Below are 19,697 nucleotides of genomic sequence, written 5' to 3' on the forward strand. Positions count from 1 at the left end.
ATAAAACCCAAAACTATAAAACTTCTATAAGAAAACACAAAGAAAATCTTTGTGAACCTGGGTTAGGCAGGGAGTTCTGAGATATCAAAAGCATAGTCCATAAAAGAATAAATTGAAAAACCAGACCTAATCAAAATTAAAAACTTCCCCTCTTGGAAAAGACACACTACCAACTGGAAAGAAACATTTTCAAATAAATATCTAATAAAGGACTTGTATCCACATTATATAAAGAATGCTCAAAATTCAATAATTAGAAAACATAATTTTTTAAAAATAGGCAGGGCAGACACTTCACTGAAAAAGATATATGGATGGCAAATAAGCATATGAAAAGATACCCAATATCACTAGTTGTGAGGGAAATGCACACTAAAATCATCGTAAGATACCATTGTACACTTATTAGAATGGGGGATGAGGGCAATGACAATCCCTTGTGCTAGGGAGGATGCAGGACTATTAGAAGTTCCAGGCACTGCTGGTGGGGGTGCAAAATAATAAAGCCATTTTGTAAAACAATTTGGCAGTTTCTTATGAAATTAAACATACATTAAGTGTATGACCCAGCAATCACTCGCAGGTATTTACCTAAGAGATATGAAAATTTATTTTCATGCAAAAGCCTGTACACAAATGTTGACAGCTGTTTTATTCATAATCATCAAAAAGTGGAAACAATCTAAATGTCCTTAAACTGGTGAATAGGTAAGGTACATCCATAATAGAATTATTACTTTAAAAAACAGCAACAAACTACTAATACACACCACCGACAGAGATAAATGTCAAATGCATTATGCTAAGTGAAAGAAGCAGATTCAAAAGCTTCATTCATAGGGTATGATTCAATTTTTAGTGCATTCTAGAAAAGGTAAAGTGACAGAGACAAAAAGCGAATTAGTGGCTGCCAAGTCGTGGAAGTAGGGGGAGAGGTAACCACAAAAAGGCATAAGATAATCTGAGGGGATGATGGAACTGTTCTATATCTTGACTGTGGTGGTGATTATAAGACTGCATGCATCTGTCAATGCTCAGAACTATACACTAAAATAGGTGCATTTTACTATATGTAAATTGTACCTAAAAAAAAAATTACATACTCATGCTAAAATTAAAATTGAACAAAAGAGTAAGAAGTATAAAGCAATGATCTCTCTCTATCGTCTTAATTCATAAATACAAGCACTTTTAATTTCCACAGTACTTTTCTCAGAGGAAATCTGGTTCTTGATAAAATTAACCATTTTTCACTGATATTCATAAACATCATATCATAAATAATCCATAAGACTACTTCAATGATAAGACTGCATTTCAGGATTTGAACCAACAAATCTGGTGGTTACTTAAATCCCTGATATTCAAAATTAAACAGTTTCATTAAGATAGTAGTAGAAATGGTAACACTTAGAATAAGGCCTTTCAGTCTAAAAGGCTTTAGTTTAGGCCTACCTTTGGTACTATCTGTGAAAGCTGCTGGACATCCATTGCATCTATTTCTTCTCCTGAGACTGACTGGGAAGTTTTGGAATACAATCCCAGACGACTGGCTAAAGTGAATGAGAGAGAAAATGTAACAAACCAAATTGTTTTCGCTTGACGGGCTAAGTCAACATAATGCTCAGTTAGTATGATTTGCTATGTATTCTCTTTTTTTACCTACTAGTAATACAAACCTATCTGAATCAATATTAAGTCTGGGGTTTTATGTTTGACTTTTATTTTTGTTTAAATTTAAGAATACAGAATTTTCAAGGTTGGCCACGGTGGCTCAGGCTTGTAACCTCAGCACTTCGGGGCTAGAGGATCGCTTGAGCCCAGGAGTTCAAGACCAGCCTGGCCAATATAGCAAGACTCTGTCTCTACAGGAAAAAAGAAAAAAAAAAAGAATTTTGATTGTTTAAGCCAGCATACCTAACAATTGAAACTAGGCCAATCAGGTTCTGCTCAGCAGCTAAAATGCAATGAAGATCAGAGTGTATTTTAAGTACAGTGTCCAAAGCCAGACAAAATGGTGGTGGATCTGCGGTAATCATGTAGTTATACATAAATGAAAATAAACATTGAAAAGTTATTCTTCCAATAATATCATGTTCCTAGTGACCTATTCTTAGACCATATATAGTTCGAAACTCCTGGACTAGCCCCTCTCCAAATAAGAATTAATGGAGTTTAGCCAACTGTTAAATTTATCAGTATGAATTACAGTTTAGAGGCTCTGGGAAATTCACTTTCATTCTCTTTTTCGCCTTTATTATACTTCTTAAGGTAATCTTAAATAGCATTCAAATATAGGTATACATGATAAAAAACAAATACATATAACAAGCTATTTTCTTCCAAATTATGCACAAGTCTGCTTTGAAAATTATACTTAAGTTGAAAGGAAAAACTAAGTTTCATGTTTGCTTTGATATTCATCATCTAGTGCTTTTATTCTGTCATCACGGTGATCATGAGATTAAAAATAATTACCCTCTGTGAATAAAATACATGTGATTTCATGATTTAGTTATGCATGTCAATGTTACTACTTTTAAAACTATAATCAGTTTTGCAAACTTTATATAGACCATGAGCAAAACCATGAGTCGATTTCAACTGTATAATCTCAATATTACATAAACATATTCATATCTAATACTTCACAAAATTATGCACCACAATATTTTAAGAAAAACTATCGAAAACAAAAGAAAGCAGTCTAGTTATACCGATTGCAACTGCAGTCTCCTGTGAATCTCCAGTAATCATTTTTATTGATACTCCTGAGGCAATGAGTGTTGTAACAGCTTCTTTCACACCAGTTCTAGGTGGATCAATGATTCCCACCAAGCCAAGAAATGTCAGCTGTCCCAGTTCAGGACCAGAAGCCAAAGCAAGAACTTAGGAAATAATAAAATCCAAACAACAACAAAAAAAGTGAGTCACAAAAACATCAGAATCTAGTTGACAGAATTTGGAGACAGTAACACTTCTTAAATAAATCACTTAAGACTATAATGTCATTTGTAAAATCAAATTGGTTACAGACCAAAACATTATAGTTTAATGGTTCTGGATATGGGGTCCCTTTAAGCTGTTTTAACTAAAAAGAATCAAACTAAAGAACTGAAGGGCAGAGTAGGCAAGAGACGGAAAATGAACAGTATCTTCACATAGTAACCACATGCAGCTACTTTCAACAGGAACTACCGTCTCTTTAGAAAATAGAATTAATTATTTAGAGAAACTATGGGTTTGTCAAGCTTTAAAGTCAATTTTAAACAAACACCTTTGAAGGTGGCTTCCAATGGATCTTCATCTTTCTATTTGCAAGATCTCCAGAAAAATTAAACACTTTGAAGAGAAGGCTGTATTAATTAATTATACACAGCCTGTAACAACTTTGTACATGAAAACTCCTGGAAGGTAAAGTTAATTTGGAAAGCAGTTGTAAAACCATAAATACCAACAATAGTTTGAATTCTTTTACTCTTTCCATAACATGAACAGACATTTCTTATTTGTAACTTTGGTTCTCTAAGAGTATGTAAATAACACCATCATATTATTATTTCTACTTATTTCCCTGTCATCCTTGGGCATGTAAGATAAAGTACAAAATACTTTTCATTTCCCAAATATCATTTAGCTTGCTCTCAGAATTATGGAACTCCAGTAACTACTTTCATTAACCAAAGGGATGTACCTGCATCTGAGACATTAGACTGAACAACATGCACATACAAACTAAACATAAATAAGTCAAGGGGAGACTGAAAAGCCCCAGAGAGACCAAAGAAAGTATCTATTCTTGTTTAAGCAGAAGGTATGAAAGATTACATATATCCCCCCAAAAAAATCAAGGTTAAAGGCAAGTAATTCTATTTTTCCAATGTGTAAGAGTCATATACCTAATTATTCATGTAGATATGGGCTCCAAAGGCTTTCACCCTTGAGAGAATGAGCCACTTCACAGTTTCTGGTGTTGGGATAGAGGCTGATGGTAACAGAAGGGGACAGTGACAAAAATGTACGTCAGCAAATCCTAAGACGGAAAGATCAGCTCTGCATACTCCTAATGGCGGGGTGGCACTAGTCTAGAGGTTAGTATCCTGTATTTATTTGCTTCTTTAGCACCAATGAAAATCTGTTGCTACTCTCTGAGTCAAGGAGAGGTAAACTTTTTTCATGTGAAGAACCCCTGACATAAAACAAAATATACTCTAATATAAAAATTAAGAACCACAGTATTTTAGAAACTTAAGTTTTATAAGATATAACGTAAGTACATATCAACTGAGGTTTAAAATCTTTCTGTTCTTCATTATGGTAATCGCAGGGGGAGGAGGGAAATGGAGCACAAGGGGAGATAAAGAAGAAAAGACATGAAGCAAGAGACAAATGAGCAGAATGTTTCCCAAAACCCTGTGCAACAAAAAATTTCCCCTCTACCAACTCTGGTCTACTTCATAATGTTACAATACAAAACACACATACACAAACCTCCACAATCCTTCATATGAAAAGAGTTAGTCATTATAACGAGGTAGGAAAACTCTGTTCCAGAAACTAAGAAAAAGAGGGAGCATACACTAGACCTTCAAAACCTCTTTAAGTACTCTAAATGCATGCCACTTTAAAACCTCTTGCTAAGTGCTGCTAAGAGTTCCCTACCTTTTTTTCTCCACTCTTTTAATGCTGTATTAATAGCTGGAAACAAAGCCAACAAACTCGAAGTGATTACATCCCAGAAGTTCAAAAGAGTAGAGAAATGGGTTTACATTTTGTCCACCAACAGTCTTTTTAAAAAATAAGTAAGTGCATCTTAGCAAAAGTAAATTTAAAAAGAAAGGGTCAAAGCCCCAGATGTCAGCAATCAAGAAGGAGATGAATCAGGGGAGTAACAGGCCCTCTGCACCAGTCTTCCCAGGATTGGCTCAGTGGAGCTGCCACTGCCCCTTCATACACAGGCTTTAGCAATCAAAACCCTAATTTTGTGGCAGCAAAGCCTCCCTGCAGTGCCCCTTAAGTCTCTGAAACTCCCACTTGCTCTAAGGATTGTAATCCTGGGCCAAGCCTTAACTGTCATTCTCTTTCCCTAGCTGAGGTGGAAAGTTGAGGAGTGTAAAGGGAACAAAGCACTACCCTGAGCCAGAGTATCTCAGTTTCCAGCAGCTGGGGCCACCAAACAGTTTGGTCTGCCAACTGTTCAGAAGGGAGCAATGTATGAGGGCAACCCCTGTGCTCAATTCTCCAGAGTGTCAGTTAGCATTTGTACATTTGGCTTGATAAAAACATATCAAAACCCTGTGGTTTCAGAGACCCTGGGTCAGGCCCAAGTAAACCAGAAAAGAGGTTCCTCCTGCCCCAGAACTGATGCTGAGAGAAAGAATCTGCCTTGGCTTCAGGGGTCCAGAAAGCTTGAGGACTGAGGTGGGGGGATCCAGAGAATGTTACAGACTCAGGCCTTTGGGATGAAACCCCAGAAACTCTAGAACCTGCCATCAAAGCCTCTTACATTAAAAGGGGGAAGGAAAAGTTGTTTTCCTTTAAATTTTTTTCCATCCAAAATATCCATTTGCAAAATAACTTCTCAGCCACGAGTCTCTGCCTCCCATTTCCTTGGAGACAGGGGATGAAGTGTTAAGATAGTCACAATACAGCCCGTATCCCAGATGAGATGCACCAAGCTCTGGGGGCAGGCGTATGAAGAGTGATCTTGGTTCAGCAGCCTAGTGGCTGGCACAGAAGGTTCAGAGAGAAGGGCATAAAGCAATGGCAGCAGGCTGGGAGCAGTGTTCTCTGCTGATAAGAGCACCTTTCCAAACTTAGTTTAAGAACAGAAGCCCTATAAAAGCATGCAAATGTTTAAAACTCAAAAAAAAGCTTTTGCTTAAGTGAACAACAAATAAAAACATTTCTCACATAACTTGTTTTTCTTCCTCCCAGAAATTGTAGTGCTTAGACTCCTATTTCATTAAAATAATAAAATTAAGGAAGCCAACTCTTCCAAGTGCTCTGAGACTACATAACTATATATATTCTGCAGAAGCCAGATGACTATCCAGAAGGTAAGAATCAGGTTAGGACACCAACCACCAACCCCCTAGTCTTACACATGACATCCCTAGGAGAGGTGGCCTGATGTGTGTGTGTCCAGCAGACCCTCTCCCCATCACTGCTCAGTTAGCAGCATATAAGTAAGCAGTTATCTGGGGACTTCTTTACCTCCCTGGTGAACAGTAACAGATCAAGTTAGCAATCACCTTAAGGGATATATTAGAGGCTTCAGACTCAATTTTTAGAAAATTATTTTTGTCTTTAAGACAAAATGATAAAAAGAGAGTAACACCATTTTACCCTGATCCATTTCCCTTCTCACAAGATAAACTTGTTTAAAATAAAATTTCTAACAACTACTCAGAGACCTCTGGAGATCTAAAAGAACCAGTGATTCATATTTTGCCACATTCTCAAATTTCCATCTTTTGAGGGCCAATTAACTAACTAAAACACAACACCTCAATACCAGCAAGGGTTCTACAAAGCCTGGAAGAGTTGGACAGCTGAGATGTGAAGCATGAATTCATTTGCAATTAAAAAAAGGCGCTACCTTTCCACCCCAGGGGACTATGCTGAAATAGCCTTACCTCTGAGTCCCGCTGAGCCCATGCGTGCCTTCTCTTGTTGGTACACATCTCTCTGCTGCTGAGTAAGTGTCAAAGTCTGCCCTTTGCTCTGGTATGTAGTACAGTACTTAATTACTTGTTCATAAGCACCTTTCATAAAACAAATCTCTGGTCTGTCCTAAGAAAAAATGTACCAAACACAAGTTTAATTTCAACTTGTACATACCTTCCATTGGACTCCAAAATTAAGTGGCATTCATTTCTCATAATTCCCAGAGAAGCTACTCAAGCCTAAGGTTTTGACTGCCACCTGAACTCTGAAGATTAAATATTCCTGTATGGAGCTTTCTGTATCTTTTATAGAAAACATCTATCCCACCATCCCACACATTAAAGGCAATGCTATATACCAAGCCCCAAATTTGGCACTCTGAATGTGGAAAGAGGCTCATTGCAACATAACAGGAAATGGTAGAGAAATAACAGTTCACAATGGTTCAAGTTCTCTATTAGCTACTATATACATCTACATCTCCCTATCTACCTAAAACACCATTTAATTCTCCCAATCACGGTGTATTTATGGGTATTATCAGACTTTTTCTTTTATTTTTTTATCATGGTAAATAAGCTTATAAAGCTTATAACGAAATACTGCAGCTTCCTGTCCAACCCTTCTCACCCCTAGTCCTACTCCATGGAAGCAAAATAATTTTAACACTCTTAGCTGTTTTCTCTGATATTTACCCTCATGTTTTTAACATGTTTATACTGCTCCTTCTTCAGGTGTCAATTTTATACACTGTCTATTGTGACAGATGTTGATTTCCCCATTCCCACTACCTATTCCCCGCCCCCATCTTTATGATATAGTTAAAGCAAAATCTGCCAGTATTTTGTTTACATCAAGACTTCTTGCTGCTAAGACAAGTGTAGTAATGACTACAGCAATTCACAAATATCCTAGCTCTCCTGGTAGGTAGGAGTGTATTTCCCTATTGCCCTCCTCACTTCGAAAGTCAGGCATGACTTGCTTTAGCCAATAAACATGAGTACTTGTGTCACTTCCAAATGGAAATGTAGGTGCCGGTGCATAATTTCCTATTCTTCTACCCCTGCTGTGACAATGTGTGCTCACATTAAAATGGAGCTTCCATCTGCCTGAGTTCCCAAATAACTAAAATGAGCAGATATTTGGGGACAGGTAAGCAGCAGGAGAGCATGATGTTGTTTTCATGGCCTATCCTGATTGATAGCTCAAATAGGATACTTCTTTTCCTGTTCAAGTTTCGTCTTTTAGAACGTTAATAACCTCTTTAATTTGCTTTGTTTTCTGTATACCTATCATTCATTCTTCCTAAACTCTTCAATGTAATATAAAACCCTTCTCATGGTATTTTTTCACAACAACAAAGAAGCAGATAAGCTATTACCTCTATATTATTACTGGAGACCGCCTTCCTTCACTCTTCTTTCCATTTCTAATTGGCTGATTTCTAGGCCTGCTGTACCACTGGTATCTAGGAACAATGCTCTACCTCTATCCTCACTGAACTTTAAGTCTTTAAGTCTCGCTTTTCTTTTGTTTTTTTAATCCACCAATATCTTTCTAAGAAAGGGTGTGTGGTGTAGGACACATTTTTCTTCTATCCTCACATTTGTAAGTTTAGCTAGGGATAAATTTCCTCTCATTTTGAAGGCTTTGCTCTATTATCTTCCAGCCTACAGTGTCAATGTTTTCACTGAAAAGTATAAAGAAATTAAAGTAGTGCTCCCTTATCCAGATTTTAATTTCCTGCAGTTTCTGTTACTTAGCAGCAGTCCAAAAATATTAAATAGAAAATTCCAAAAATAAATAATTCATAAGTTTCCAATTATACAACATTCTGAGTATGGTGATGAAATCCCACTCTGTCCTGCCAAGGACATCATCCCTTTGTCCAACATATCCACACTGCATATGCTCCCTGCCCATTAATCACTTAGTAGCCATCTATGTTACTGGAATGAAAAAAACATGGTATATATAAGGTTCAATACTATTCATGGTTTCAGGCATCCACTAGGAGTCTTGGAGTGTACCCCACTGGGCTAAGTGGCAGAGTACCATACTTTAGTTCCTAAGCCCTTTTATATGATCTCCCCTTTGCTTAAAGCTCTCTAGAAGTTCTTCAAATTCTCTCTCTCCAAGTGTTCTCAAATTTCTTAATTATGGATCTTGTGTTTATCCGTCACCCCACCCTGCTTTAACACAGGTATTGTGCTGAGCAGTTGGTGGGCCACTTTATTCTAAGATGCCAAAGTCTTTTCGTTCTGGAAAAGTTTCCAACATTAGTTGATGAAATCTTCTCATTTTCTGTTCTTTCTTCTTATTAACCTATTCCTATTACCCTTCCTATAACCACCACGGGGTCATTACTGGATCTTCTGTATTTATTTTTATTTTTCTTACCTTTTATGCTGTACACGTCTTTGACTTTGCTCTACTTTGATACATTTCTTGACTTTATTTGATAAATATTTCATTGAAAGTTATTTCATCTTTTTTATGTTTTTTGGAAATTTTCTTTAGCATCTGTCATTACCTTTCTCTAAGACCCCTTTCTCTGTTGGTTTGGTCTTTGGCTTTCATACTAAAGATTTTCTCCAAGTATCTAGTAATCCCTCCCTGTTACTTGTTTTTAAGAGTGAAGAAATTAAAAGACTAGAAGCTCCATGAGCACTGGCAGAGCTAAGGATCAACTGGTAAGCCTTCTTGTAGGGTGATGAGATGAAGTCCAGGAGTAGGTAAGTGCTTCCAATGAACAAATAGTTTAGCTCAGAGGTGCCCCTTATGACAGGGCTCCCCAACTCCCAGGCAGTGGACCAGTACAGTCCGTGGTGTGTTAGGAACCCAGCCACAAAGAAGAATTGGGCTGCAGGCAAGCGAGCACTACTGCCTGAGCATCCATCTCCTGTCAGGTTAGCCAGGGCATGAGATTCTCATAGGAGCATGAACTGTATTGTGAACTACACATGCAAAGGATCTAGGTGTGCACTCCTTATGAGAATCTAATGTCTGAGGATCTGAGGTGGACCAGTGTCATTGCAAAACCATTCCCTGTGTGTGGAAGAGTTCCAGGAAACCAGTCCCTGGTGCCAAAAAGGCTGGGGACCACTGCCTTACGAGACCAGGCAGCTTTTCTAAAACTCTTGAATCTTCTTACTTAGGGAATGAGAGTAGGGAGATGCCAGCCTTCATGTATTCTAAGAGACAAGTGGTGTTAAGAACTAGGGCTTTACCCTTCAGGACAATGACATCTTCTTAATCACTGTTTTCAGTCTTAAGGCTTATTCCTACCCTCTACTCTTATCCCCAGATTTCTGGTGTTCCACAGGGGTAAAGGAAGGCTAACCATCTGGCCTAAAGCAGCAGCAAAGGTACTTGGGGGAGTTCTGTTGGTTCCTTATTCAGAATTTCAAATATCTCTACTATTTTTAGCCTTATGCCTTACTCCCTGCCTCCAAAGGTACCTGGCACCTTTGAATCTTCCCTATACTTCCTGAGTTTGTATCTTTTATTCCTTGTTAGTGATTTTCATGGGTTTCAGGGAGATAGTAAATATATATAGTCATGTTCAAGTGAAAGTCCTTTAAAAGCAAACTAGCCACTGAAGTTACTTTTAAATTGGTAAGTTTCCCTATCTGTGTCAGGCTGACTTCTTACAGATCCTGAGTCACATCTGTGGGTTGGGGTTTTGTTCGTTCATTTCACCGGTTGGTTTTGTTTTGCAAGAGGAACTCTTCAGGTGAGCAAATGAGAAGAAGAATCAAATGTTTCCAAACATATCCTGCTACTTTCTGTCCCCCACTCCCACAACTAAGAAGATTTAGTCTTCCAATGTAAAACTTTGGTAAGATAACATTAAAAGTTGCTGAAAAGTAAAATTATTAAACATTACATGAGCCACACTATCTTCAAGTACTGAGCGATGGTTTATAAAATGTAGTGAAACAGACCTATCAAAAAAAGTCATATGCATATTCTTGCCATGTAACTATATGGTTAAGGGCCATCAGCTGAAAATCGCTTAAGTTTAATGCAATTTCTGAAAGCTTTACATTAAAAGGTTTAAAGTGTAAAGCATTTTATTTTCGTAGTTTTATTTCCAATTGTCTTCTTTCACCTAAGTTTATAAAAGTTCCTTTAAAGAACAGACGGAAATCTTTTTTTTGGCCCTCATGAACATAGGTCCTGGAAGACTTCAATTCAAAGTTCAGTGTTAACCAACTTGGCCTTCCTTTTAAAACCAGTATGTTTCCACTTATATGAATGAAGGGAGATCCCTTCATTCCTGTTTTCTACAGAGATGTAATCATAGGTATCATATGCAAAAATCATGTGTTTGCTCATAGGTAAAAACATATAACCAACTAGTCATTCCTGTCAAAGGAACTATAAAAATAACAAATAAGTCCAGGCGTAGTGGCTCACGCCTGTAATCCCAGCACTCTGGGAGGCCGAGGTAGGAGGATCATGTCAGTCCAGGGCTTCAAGACCAGCCTAGGTAACATAATGAGACCCCATCTCTACAAAAAATAAGCAAAATTAGCCAGGTATGGTGGCACGTGCTTACAGTCCCAGCTACTTGGGAAGCTGAGGTGGGAAGATCACTTGTGCTCGTGAGGTTGAAGTTGCAGTGAGCCAAGGTCATGCCACTGCACTCAACCTAGGCAACAGAGTGAAGGAAAGTTTAAGGGTGTGTGTGTGTGGGTGTGTGTGTGTGTGTGTGTGTGTGTATTTATTTAGACAGAGTCTCACTCTGTCGCCCAGGCTGGAGTGTAGTGGGGCGATCTCGGCTCACTGCAACCTCCGCCTCCTGGATTCTAACAATTCCCCTGTCTCAGCCTCCTGAGTAGCTGGGACTACAGGCACACATCACCACACCTGGTTAATTTCTGTATTTTTAGTAGAGACTGGGTTTCACCATATTGGTCAGGCTGGTCTCAAACTCCTGACCTCAGGTGATCCACCAGCCTTGGCCTCCCAAAGTGCTGGGATTACAGGCGTGAGCTACCGCATCCAGCCTAAGCTTCAATATTTTTTAAAGTTCAGTTTAAACATCAAGCTGGTAATAGCAACTATGAGTGATATACACTGTAGATAATTCAGAACTCTTATTACACTAACTGGAAAAATTTCTAAAGCACCCAGGAATAAGGTGGCAGCTTAAAATATTGGTATGTCATTTTGTCAGCTTGTAAGCTGGAGTAATCAACATGAATTACATACATTTGCAAACTACTTTTCAAAAAGTAAGGTGGTTTCATTTGTTCTGAAGATAAGACATTCCTTCAGTGAAAGAACACAGATTGAAACACAGTCTGCAAAGACCTTATAAGGAACTGCCATGAAGAACTGAAAAAATTCTGAAAAAACCAGATGTCACAAGCTTTAGGAGACTGAGACTAGGCTACAACTCATTTAAGCTGTTTGCTCACACAGCAACAACTCCATGAATATATCTATGCATGGATTCTATAAGGAAAGACTATCAAAGAGAACACAAACAGTAAGAGATGAGTGTACTATTAATTACACGTACTTTCAAGCAACAAGTCTTTATTATGTACAATGACTATTTAAACCCAAAGGTGGATGGTAAATGAAAAACTAGTCATCTAAGCTAAATAGGAAATACGTATTCTTTAAACAGATGGATACCTGCTGTGTTCGGTGTACACACTTAACAGCCATCCACTTTTGCTCAGAGCTAAAAGGGTATTCAGTTTTTCTGATGTAGTCTTGTTGAAGTCCATCAAGACCCATCTGTATAGCACAAAAAGAAAGTTAATTCTCACCTATATGTGATTATTTTTTCCTTTAACAAAGAACAAGGATCACAACTTGTAGCTAGGTTGGCTGGATTATTTTTCAGTTAACGGTGAAAGAATAAATGCTCCATCTATATATACTGTACTTCCCTACACATCAGTATACATTTTCAACATGAAAGCCCAGGTATGTAGATAGAGTCTAAGGCAGGTTTTCTGGATTGTACGCTGACTAAACCTCCCACACCCACTATATTAATCTCTCTACCAGCTCAAATTCTGAAAGGAAGCAGGATATAAATAAATAAAACTACCCAATCAATTCTGAGCATGTATTTTTATAATCAATAGAAGTTTCAGATTAAATCTCTCACTTCTTAGGGACTCAAATGTCTCACTTGTTATCATCCTAGTCCCTTACCCTCCACCACTTTATATCCTGAATACTACCAGTCATATTATTGTTTTCCCTCCCAATCACCTTTGCATCAGTATCAAATATGCAAATATCAAAAATAACAAAAAATATCTTCCAAATATCAAAAAATGCTTAAATACTCAAAATTCTACCATGTATTGCTTTCTATTTTCTATTGAAACATGTTCAGGCTCTTCTTCTTGGCCTTAAAGGTTCTCCAGAAACCCACCACATACAGTGTCTATAAAAATCCTCCTGGTCGGCCGGGCGTGGTGGCTCATGACTGTAATCCCAGCACTCTGGGAGGCCGAGGTGGGCGGATTCTGAAGTCAGGAGATTGAGACCATCCTGGCTAACACGGTGAAACCCCGTCTCTACTAAAAAATACAAAAAATTAGCCGGGCGTGGTGGCGGGCGCCTGTAGTCCCAGCTGCTCGGGAGGCTGAGGCAGGAGAATGGCGTGAACCCGGGAGGCAGAGCCTGCAGTGAGCAGAGATGGTGCCACTGCACGCCAGCGTGGGCGACAGAGCGAGACTCCGTCTTAAAAAAAAAAAAAATCCTCCTGGTCACACAAATACATTTCATTTTATCCAGTTTGGCCAATTCATTAGCCACAACCCACTCTATGCTCTTTTACTCCTCTCTACTTCTACTTTAGTTCATTCCCTAGCTTACCTTATCTAAACCCTTCCTGTCCTTCAAAGCCCTCATATCCCAGCTCTGAATTTGCATTGTTCTTATATGTAACTTAATGTTTAAGATTTCAGTGTCTGCTGTCTTGGATTGCCTTTTGTCTCAAGAATGTCAGTATAAATTCCTTACCTAAAATGTGAGGTCTCTCTGCCCATAAAAAGATAGGTTCATACTCTTTATCTCTCAAAGAAACTAATATCTTTATAAGCATAACACAGGAAATACTTGATAACTAATTCATGCTTTGAGTACTATACTATTTTAGTTGTAAGGAGACCAAATGATACAGAAATGTGCTTTTCTGCCAAGGAAACTATATATTCTAAAACTGTAAATTTTATTTCATTAAATATGTTATAATAACCTGTAATTCTATACTGTCTCTCATTTCAAGCAACCTCATTTAGAAGCCTCTTGCTTTACACAAGTATCAAAATTTCCTTTGAATACTCTTGAGGTAGGAATAGTGATTTTTGTTGTGAGTGACAGCCTGTACTTACTAGGTTTCTCACTGAATCAAATATAGGACTTAGGGGATAAGGAGACAGATTGGGACAGATGAAAAGTTAACTGAGACTTCTTCTGCCCAAAACAAATTATAACTTTACAATCATTTTGAAAAATTAACAAAGGACAGAAAGGAAAGACTGGGAAAAGAAAGCTGTTCTCTCATGACTGTGTTATTATCTTTACATAGAAATACTAAAGAATGTTGCCTTTTATTCATTCAAAAGTTAGTATTTATCAGCAATTACACACATTTATGAAGTATTTCACATGCAGATCTCAATATTGTGGAGGACAGGAACATTTCTTCATAAGAAATCAACGACTGTTCATTAGTTTGTAACTTGCATGTGAACAATAAAGTTATAGTGAAAAACCTCTATACTTTATATTTACAGGAGTAAAACTGATACCCAAAAGATAGTAAAAACAATGTAATAGTATGAGTTTTTTTCACTCAATACCTAAAAACCAGTAATACTGAAATTGATGACACTGCGTTCTGTTGTGAGGGTAGTGTCTCATATGTCAAAGAAGAGAAATTTAGGTACATACCTTCATTGCAAGAGCAATTAAGGCTCCTTCTGTTGGCTTCCCCATTAGAGTATTGTTTCTAATTACAGCATCATTGCACACACAGCCCGCCTAAGAAAAATACACATAAACTATGAACCTATCACTGTGTCTTAAGTTATTATGAAGAAAGTCACCGTCTTGGAAAACAAAGTATTTACCTCAACAATTCTGCTAACAGCTGGGTTATAGAATCCATGAACAACATCACCATCAACAATCACTTCCCCAAATTGATTATAGCCAACTCCAGTAACCTAAAGGTCACAAAGTGGGATCAATAATACAAACACTACAAACACGTGCTGGTGACAAGACCTATAAAACCCAAAAACTATACTGAGTTCTGTTCATTTTATTTATAATGACACTGTTAAAGTGTTTATCTAGAAAAGTATTAAAACTTGTCTTTAAAAAGGACATTTAGTAAAGAAATATAGATTCTAAATCTCATCAAAATTATTAATCTAAAAAGACATTGTTTTCTACTTACAATATACTATCAAAAGAATAAGCTATGAAAATATACATAAACTTAAACTTATATGACATTACACTTATATAGCATACTACAGTTTGCAAAGAACTCAAATCCATTACCACATGTAACATATAACACAAACCTGTGACTTTGACAAAAGTAGTATTCAAAGTATTCTTTCTGCAAACATGCAGGCCTGGAGACATTGAGATATATGCTAGCACTTACAAATCACTTTAACACAGCATATTACACACCAATTTTAAAAATCAGAGGTAGAGACAAACCAGGTATTTATATCAGATGTCTAGAACAAACCAAGCCAAACAAAAGGAAATTTCACAATAAAAATCATACAATTTAGTGGCCAGGTGTGGTAGCTCACATCTGTAATCCTAACACTTGGGAGGCCGGGGCAGAAGAATCACTTTAGCCCAGGAGTTCAAGACCAGCCTGGGCAACAAAGCAAGATCCATGTCTATTAAAAATAAAAATAAATAAAAAATGTTTCATGACATAATTTAGAGGTAAACAATTAACAAATGATTAATGCATTACATATAGCATGACCTTAAAAGAAAAACTAATATTCTACCTTCCATATCTGGATCATATAAGCACATGTAATCCCAATGACCCTTCTGAACCATCCAGAAAGGGCACATTCACCAACACAGCATGGGGGATCTTTGACCAAATCTAACACCATAAATATCGAGTCTCTTTTCAAAACCTATGTAAAATGGACGTAAATAAACCCAAGTACAACTTCTGTCAATTTGTCTAATGCTTATTTTTCTCAAAGAATTAGCTATAAATACATTTTAAATTACTGTACCCAACATAAGTAGTGTTAAGAGCATTCCAGTCAAAAATCCTGCAGAGACTGAGTAGGATTAGACTTGTCCATAAGCATCTTCAGTGCACAGTGATGTGCACTTAAGAGACAATGTATCAATATATAATTGTTAAAATAAAATGATTCATTCATTCATTTATGCATTTATCAAGTATTTATTATTATGCAGCAGGCTCTGTGCTAGGCAATATAGTTCCTGTTCTCTTATAATGAGGAAAAGGGACAGAAAATTTTACCTAAGATAAGGACTAAGAGGTATGAAATGCTAAGAAAACATATAACATAGGGCCACTTCTGGGTGTTCTGAAGAATTGGGTTGAATTAAGGTGCAAAGGATGAAGAGGCATTAGACTATCCTAAACAGTGAGAAAGGCAGCAAAGTTCCTAAAGTAGGAATAATTGTGTCACATCAAAAGAACTATAAAGCCAGTACATTTAGTGCAGAGAAAGCAAAGGGTACCATATAAGGATAGAGGGGAAAATACGGGACAGAACATGTACGACTTTGAGAGGCCACAGTTCAGGATCCTAATCACAATGGAAAACCATTGGAGCATCTTAATTTATGGAGTGACATGCTAAAAATTTGGTTCTAAAAGGATCCCTCGAGCTACTTACGGAGTGAGGGCATCAAGAATGGATAAAGACCAGTCAAAAAGCTTTATCAGAATGGCAGGTGAGAAATGGCGGTAACTTAAAGAAGCTGGCTATAAAGTAGATGGCTGGGAAAATTCTTTAGAAGTCAAAATTGGCAGGATTTAATTATGGATAGATGAAGGGGTGACCGAAAGAGAGATGTCAAGGAGGAATCAAAGTTTTGGATTGAACAAGTGTACAAGCGAAATGAGACAAAGACTTGGTAGAATCACAGAGAGAGAAAATAACTCCGCTACTAATTTACAGCCCTTTTGAAGGTAAGACACTGGAACTGTTAGGAATGTTAAACATCAAGTTTCTTAAAGCGATACTGTTTTTGTTTGTTAAAAACCTATAGAGTACCTCAGCATGCAGACCATCTGAAGTAAATATGTGAGTAACAGTCATTTCATTCTTCGTCAGTGTTCCAGTTTTATCTGAACAAATCACATTACAGCAGCCTAAAGAATTAAATCATTACAAGTCACCAAAAGAATCAAGGAGAAATATAGGTTCATTTAAAAAACAAATCAAAGACTAGAATCCTGTCCTACTTCTCTGAATTTTATAGAGATCAAACTCATTGGTAATTTTAGATTAACTTCCCTCATTATGCTTGTTTCAGCATAAGCAGTTTCTGAAATTAAAAATAAAAATTAGATGTTGACATTTTCTTATTTACATACAGTTAGTTTCTACAAAGTTACTTCACATTAGCTTTATGTAATGATCTTATATAACATCTTTGCTAGAAAGTTTGGAGAGTTCCTAAATATAAACCCATATAATTTCTTCAGTAGGGATTTTTCAAGGTATTTCAGTTTCTCGTATATGGAGTAGATATTAAAATACAAACTAGAAATTAAATTCAGTACATTTTTGGAGTTTCAAAGCCTATTGCACATAAAGTTTTGTTAGAGCAAGATAACTACTATAAATTTACTGTTCTTACAGGCAAATTCAACTCAAGTATGACATTTGGGATCTGTAATAATACATTATCTTCTTTGACACGTCACAAGAAAAAAATTCTATTAATTTTACTCCAAGATTTCAGTTGCTGTATGGATTTTTCTTAACATGATTTGAGCATTAGAACATTATGATGTAGAAAGATTTCTCTTCAAGCCCCTTACCTAAGGGATAGGAATTTTAATTGCCTTTTCGGTTGTTAAAACCATATCCAATTTTGCCATAAGCCAAACATCATTATGCAAATCTCTAAGATAAAAATTGTAAAACTCTGAGATGATTCACTATTGACATAAATTTATGCATCATTGCATAAGAATGCTCTTAACACAGACTTACCCAGAGTTTCAACAATAGGCAGTTTTTTCACAATGGCCCTTTTCTTCACCATTCTCATAACACCAAGAGCTAGTGTCACTGTGACCACAATGGGGAGACCTTCAGGAATTGCTGCTACAGCCAAACTATAACCAATATATACAAAGTATAAAATATAGGTTAAACAATACTCACAGCAAAATTTAAATTGGATGTTACTTAAAGCTTAATAAAATGCAAAATTAATATAGTCAATACCTAAAAAATAAACTTCTCAAAAGGAAGAGAAAGTTAACATTTACTGGATACCTAGTAGCTGCCAGGTTAAGCACAGTGGTTAAAAAATGTAGGTTCTGACATCAAATTGCCTGGATTTGTATCCCTGGCTTCACCATCTCTTACTTGTGTGATCCTGAGCTACTTACTAATCTAGGTCTGCAGTTTACTGTCCTCATCTATAAAATACAGATAACTATAAATGTTCAAACAAAAAGTTATACATGAATGTTCACAGCAACACTATTCACGATAGCCAAAAGATGGAAACAGGCCAAATATTCATCAACTGATAAATGTAAAATTGTGACATCCATGCAATGGAATATTACTTTAGCCACAAAAAGGAATGAAGTACTAACACATGTTACAACATGAATAAACCTTGAAAACCTTGCTAAGTGAAAAAAGACATATACAAAAGGTCCCATATTCTATCATTCCATTTATATGAAATATCTAGAAAAGGCAAATCCATAGAGACAGCAGATTAGTGAATGGTTGCCAGGGGCTAGGGGAAGAGGGAAACTGGGGAGCGACTGCTTAATGTGTACAGGGTTTTCTTCTGGCATGATGAAAAGGTTCTGAATCCAGATAGCAGTTAACAATTGTAAAACACTGTGACCATACTTAACTCCACCAACTTAACTCCTTAAAACTGTAAATTTTTATGATATGTGTATTTTATCACAGTTTAAAAAATCATTTCACTCTTGTCTTTTATAATTAAAAAATAACAAGTCTTTCTTTGTGCCATTCCAAATACTACCTCTTGACTCTGCTAGAAATAAGGACATAAGCAATCCAACCCTTCATTCTACCACTGTTCCCTCTGCTGCTTCTACTTCCTAATTTCCATTACCAACTTCTCTTTGCATAATCTAGTACATTAGCATCTGTTTCTATAACCGTAATTGACTTTTTCATGCTTTATTTACTGGTTGATTTTAAAGTTGAAAGCAAATAAGCAACAATATTATTAGCTAAACAATACACACTGAAGAGTCAAGAAATATGTATTATCATTAATACTTCCTTTTCTCCTTTGGGCTACTCAAAGAGAATGTTCCTAGCTCAAAAGGAATCCTTTTGTTTTTTTTTTTTTTTTCCTTTTAAAATGCTTCCATTAAGGAAAAATAGGCATCATCACTTACAATCTAGATACAATGAATCTTTTCAATCTTATATTTAAGTCATCTTAGCAAAACTTTGTAGAGGAATAAATAAATTGTAAAAAACTTCACTCTAAATTTTCATTTTAACGATAACCCAAAACTATTCCTGGGCTTGAAGGCATCTATACCTGAAATGGGTAACATCTTTTGGATGCAACTAACTGCTCATCCACTGTTTTTGGTGAACTTGGAACATATTTATCTTATAAATACTGATTTCAGATTTCAAAACATATTTCTAACAGGCTTTAGCTTATCATTCTAGTTCTTCTTTCTTGCATTTGTTCTGTCAAATTGCAACACTTCTAAAACCATTGATGGTTCCCAATTGTGTTGAAAAGAGAACAGCTACCTTCTT

General features: G+C 36.6%; 1 protein-coding gene across 7 annotated transcripts in view; it reads right to left on the reverse strand.

Annotated features, from left to right (window-relative positions):
• The window catches only part of ATP2C1 (ATPase secretory pathway Ca2+ transporting 1), a 166,398-nt gene that overhangs the window by 35,945 nt on the left and 110,756 nt on the right, over window positions 1-19,697 (reverse strand). For all 7 annotated transcript variants that reach the window (XM_017862315.1, XM_017862309.1, XM_017862314.1 and 4 more), the window contains 8 exons: window positions 17,910-18,034; window positions 16,962-17,059; window positions 14,784-14,879; window positions 14,605-14,694; window positions 12,322-12,426; window positions 6,639-6,795; window positions 2,718-2,888; window positions 1,456-1,553 (listed from right to left, as the gene is read on the reverse strand). In XM_017862315.1, coding sequence (XP_017717804.1) covers window positions 1,456-1,553; window positions 2,718-2,888; window positions 6,639-6,795; window positions 12,322-12,426; window positions 14,605-14,694; window positions 14,784-14,879; window positions 16,962-17,059; window positions 17,910-18,034 — 940 coding nt within the window. The remainder of the gene's footprint in view (window positions 1-1,455; window positions 1,554-2,717; window positions 2,889-6,638; window positions 6,796-12,321; window positions 12,427-14,604; window positions 14,695-14,783; window positions 14,880-16,961; window positions 17,060-17,909; window positions 18,035-19,697) is intronic.

The sequence above is a fragment of the Rhinopithecus bieti genome, unplaced genomic scaffold (assembly GCF_001698545.2).
Source record: "Rhinopithecus bieti isolate Rb0 unplaced genomic scaffold, ASM169854v2 scaffold_62793, whole genome shotgun sequence".
In the NCBI taxonomy this organism is placed as follows: domain Eukaryota; kingdom Metazoa; phylum Chordata; class Mammalia; order Primates; family Cercopithecidae; genus Rhinopithecus; species Rhinopithecus bieti.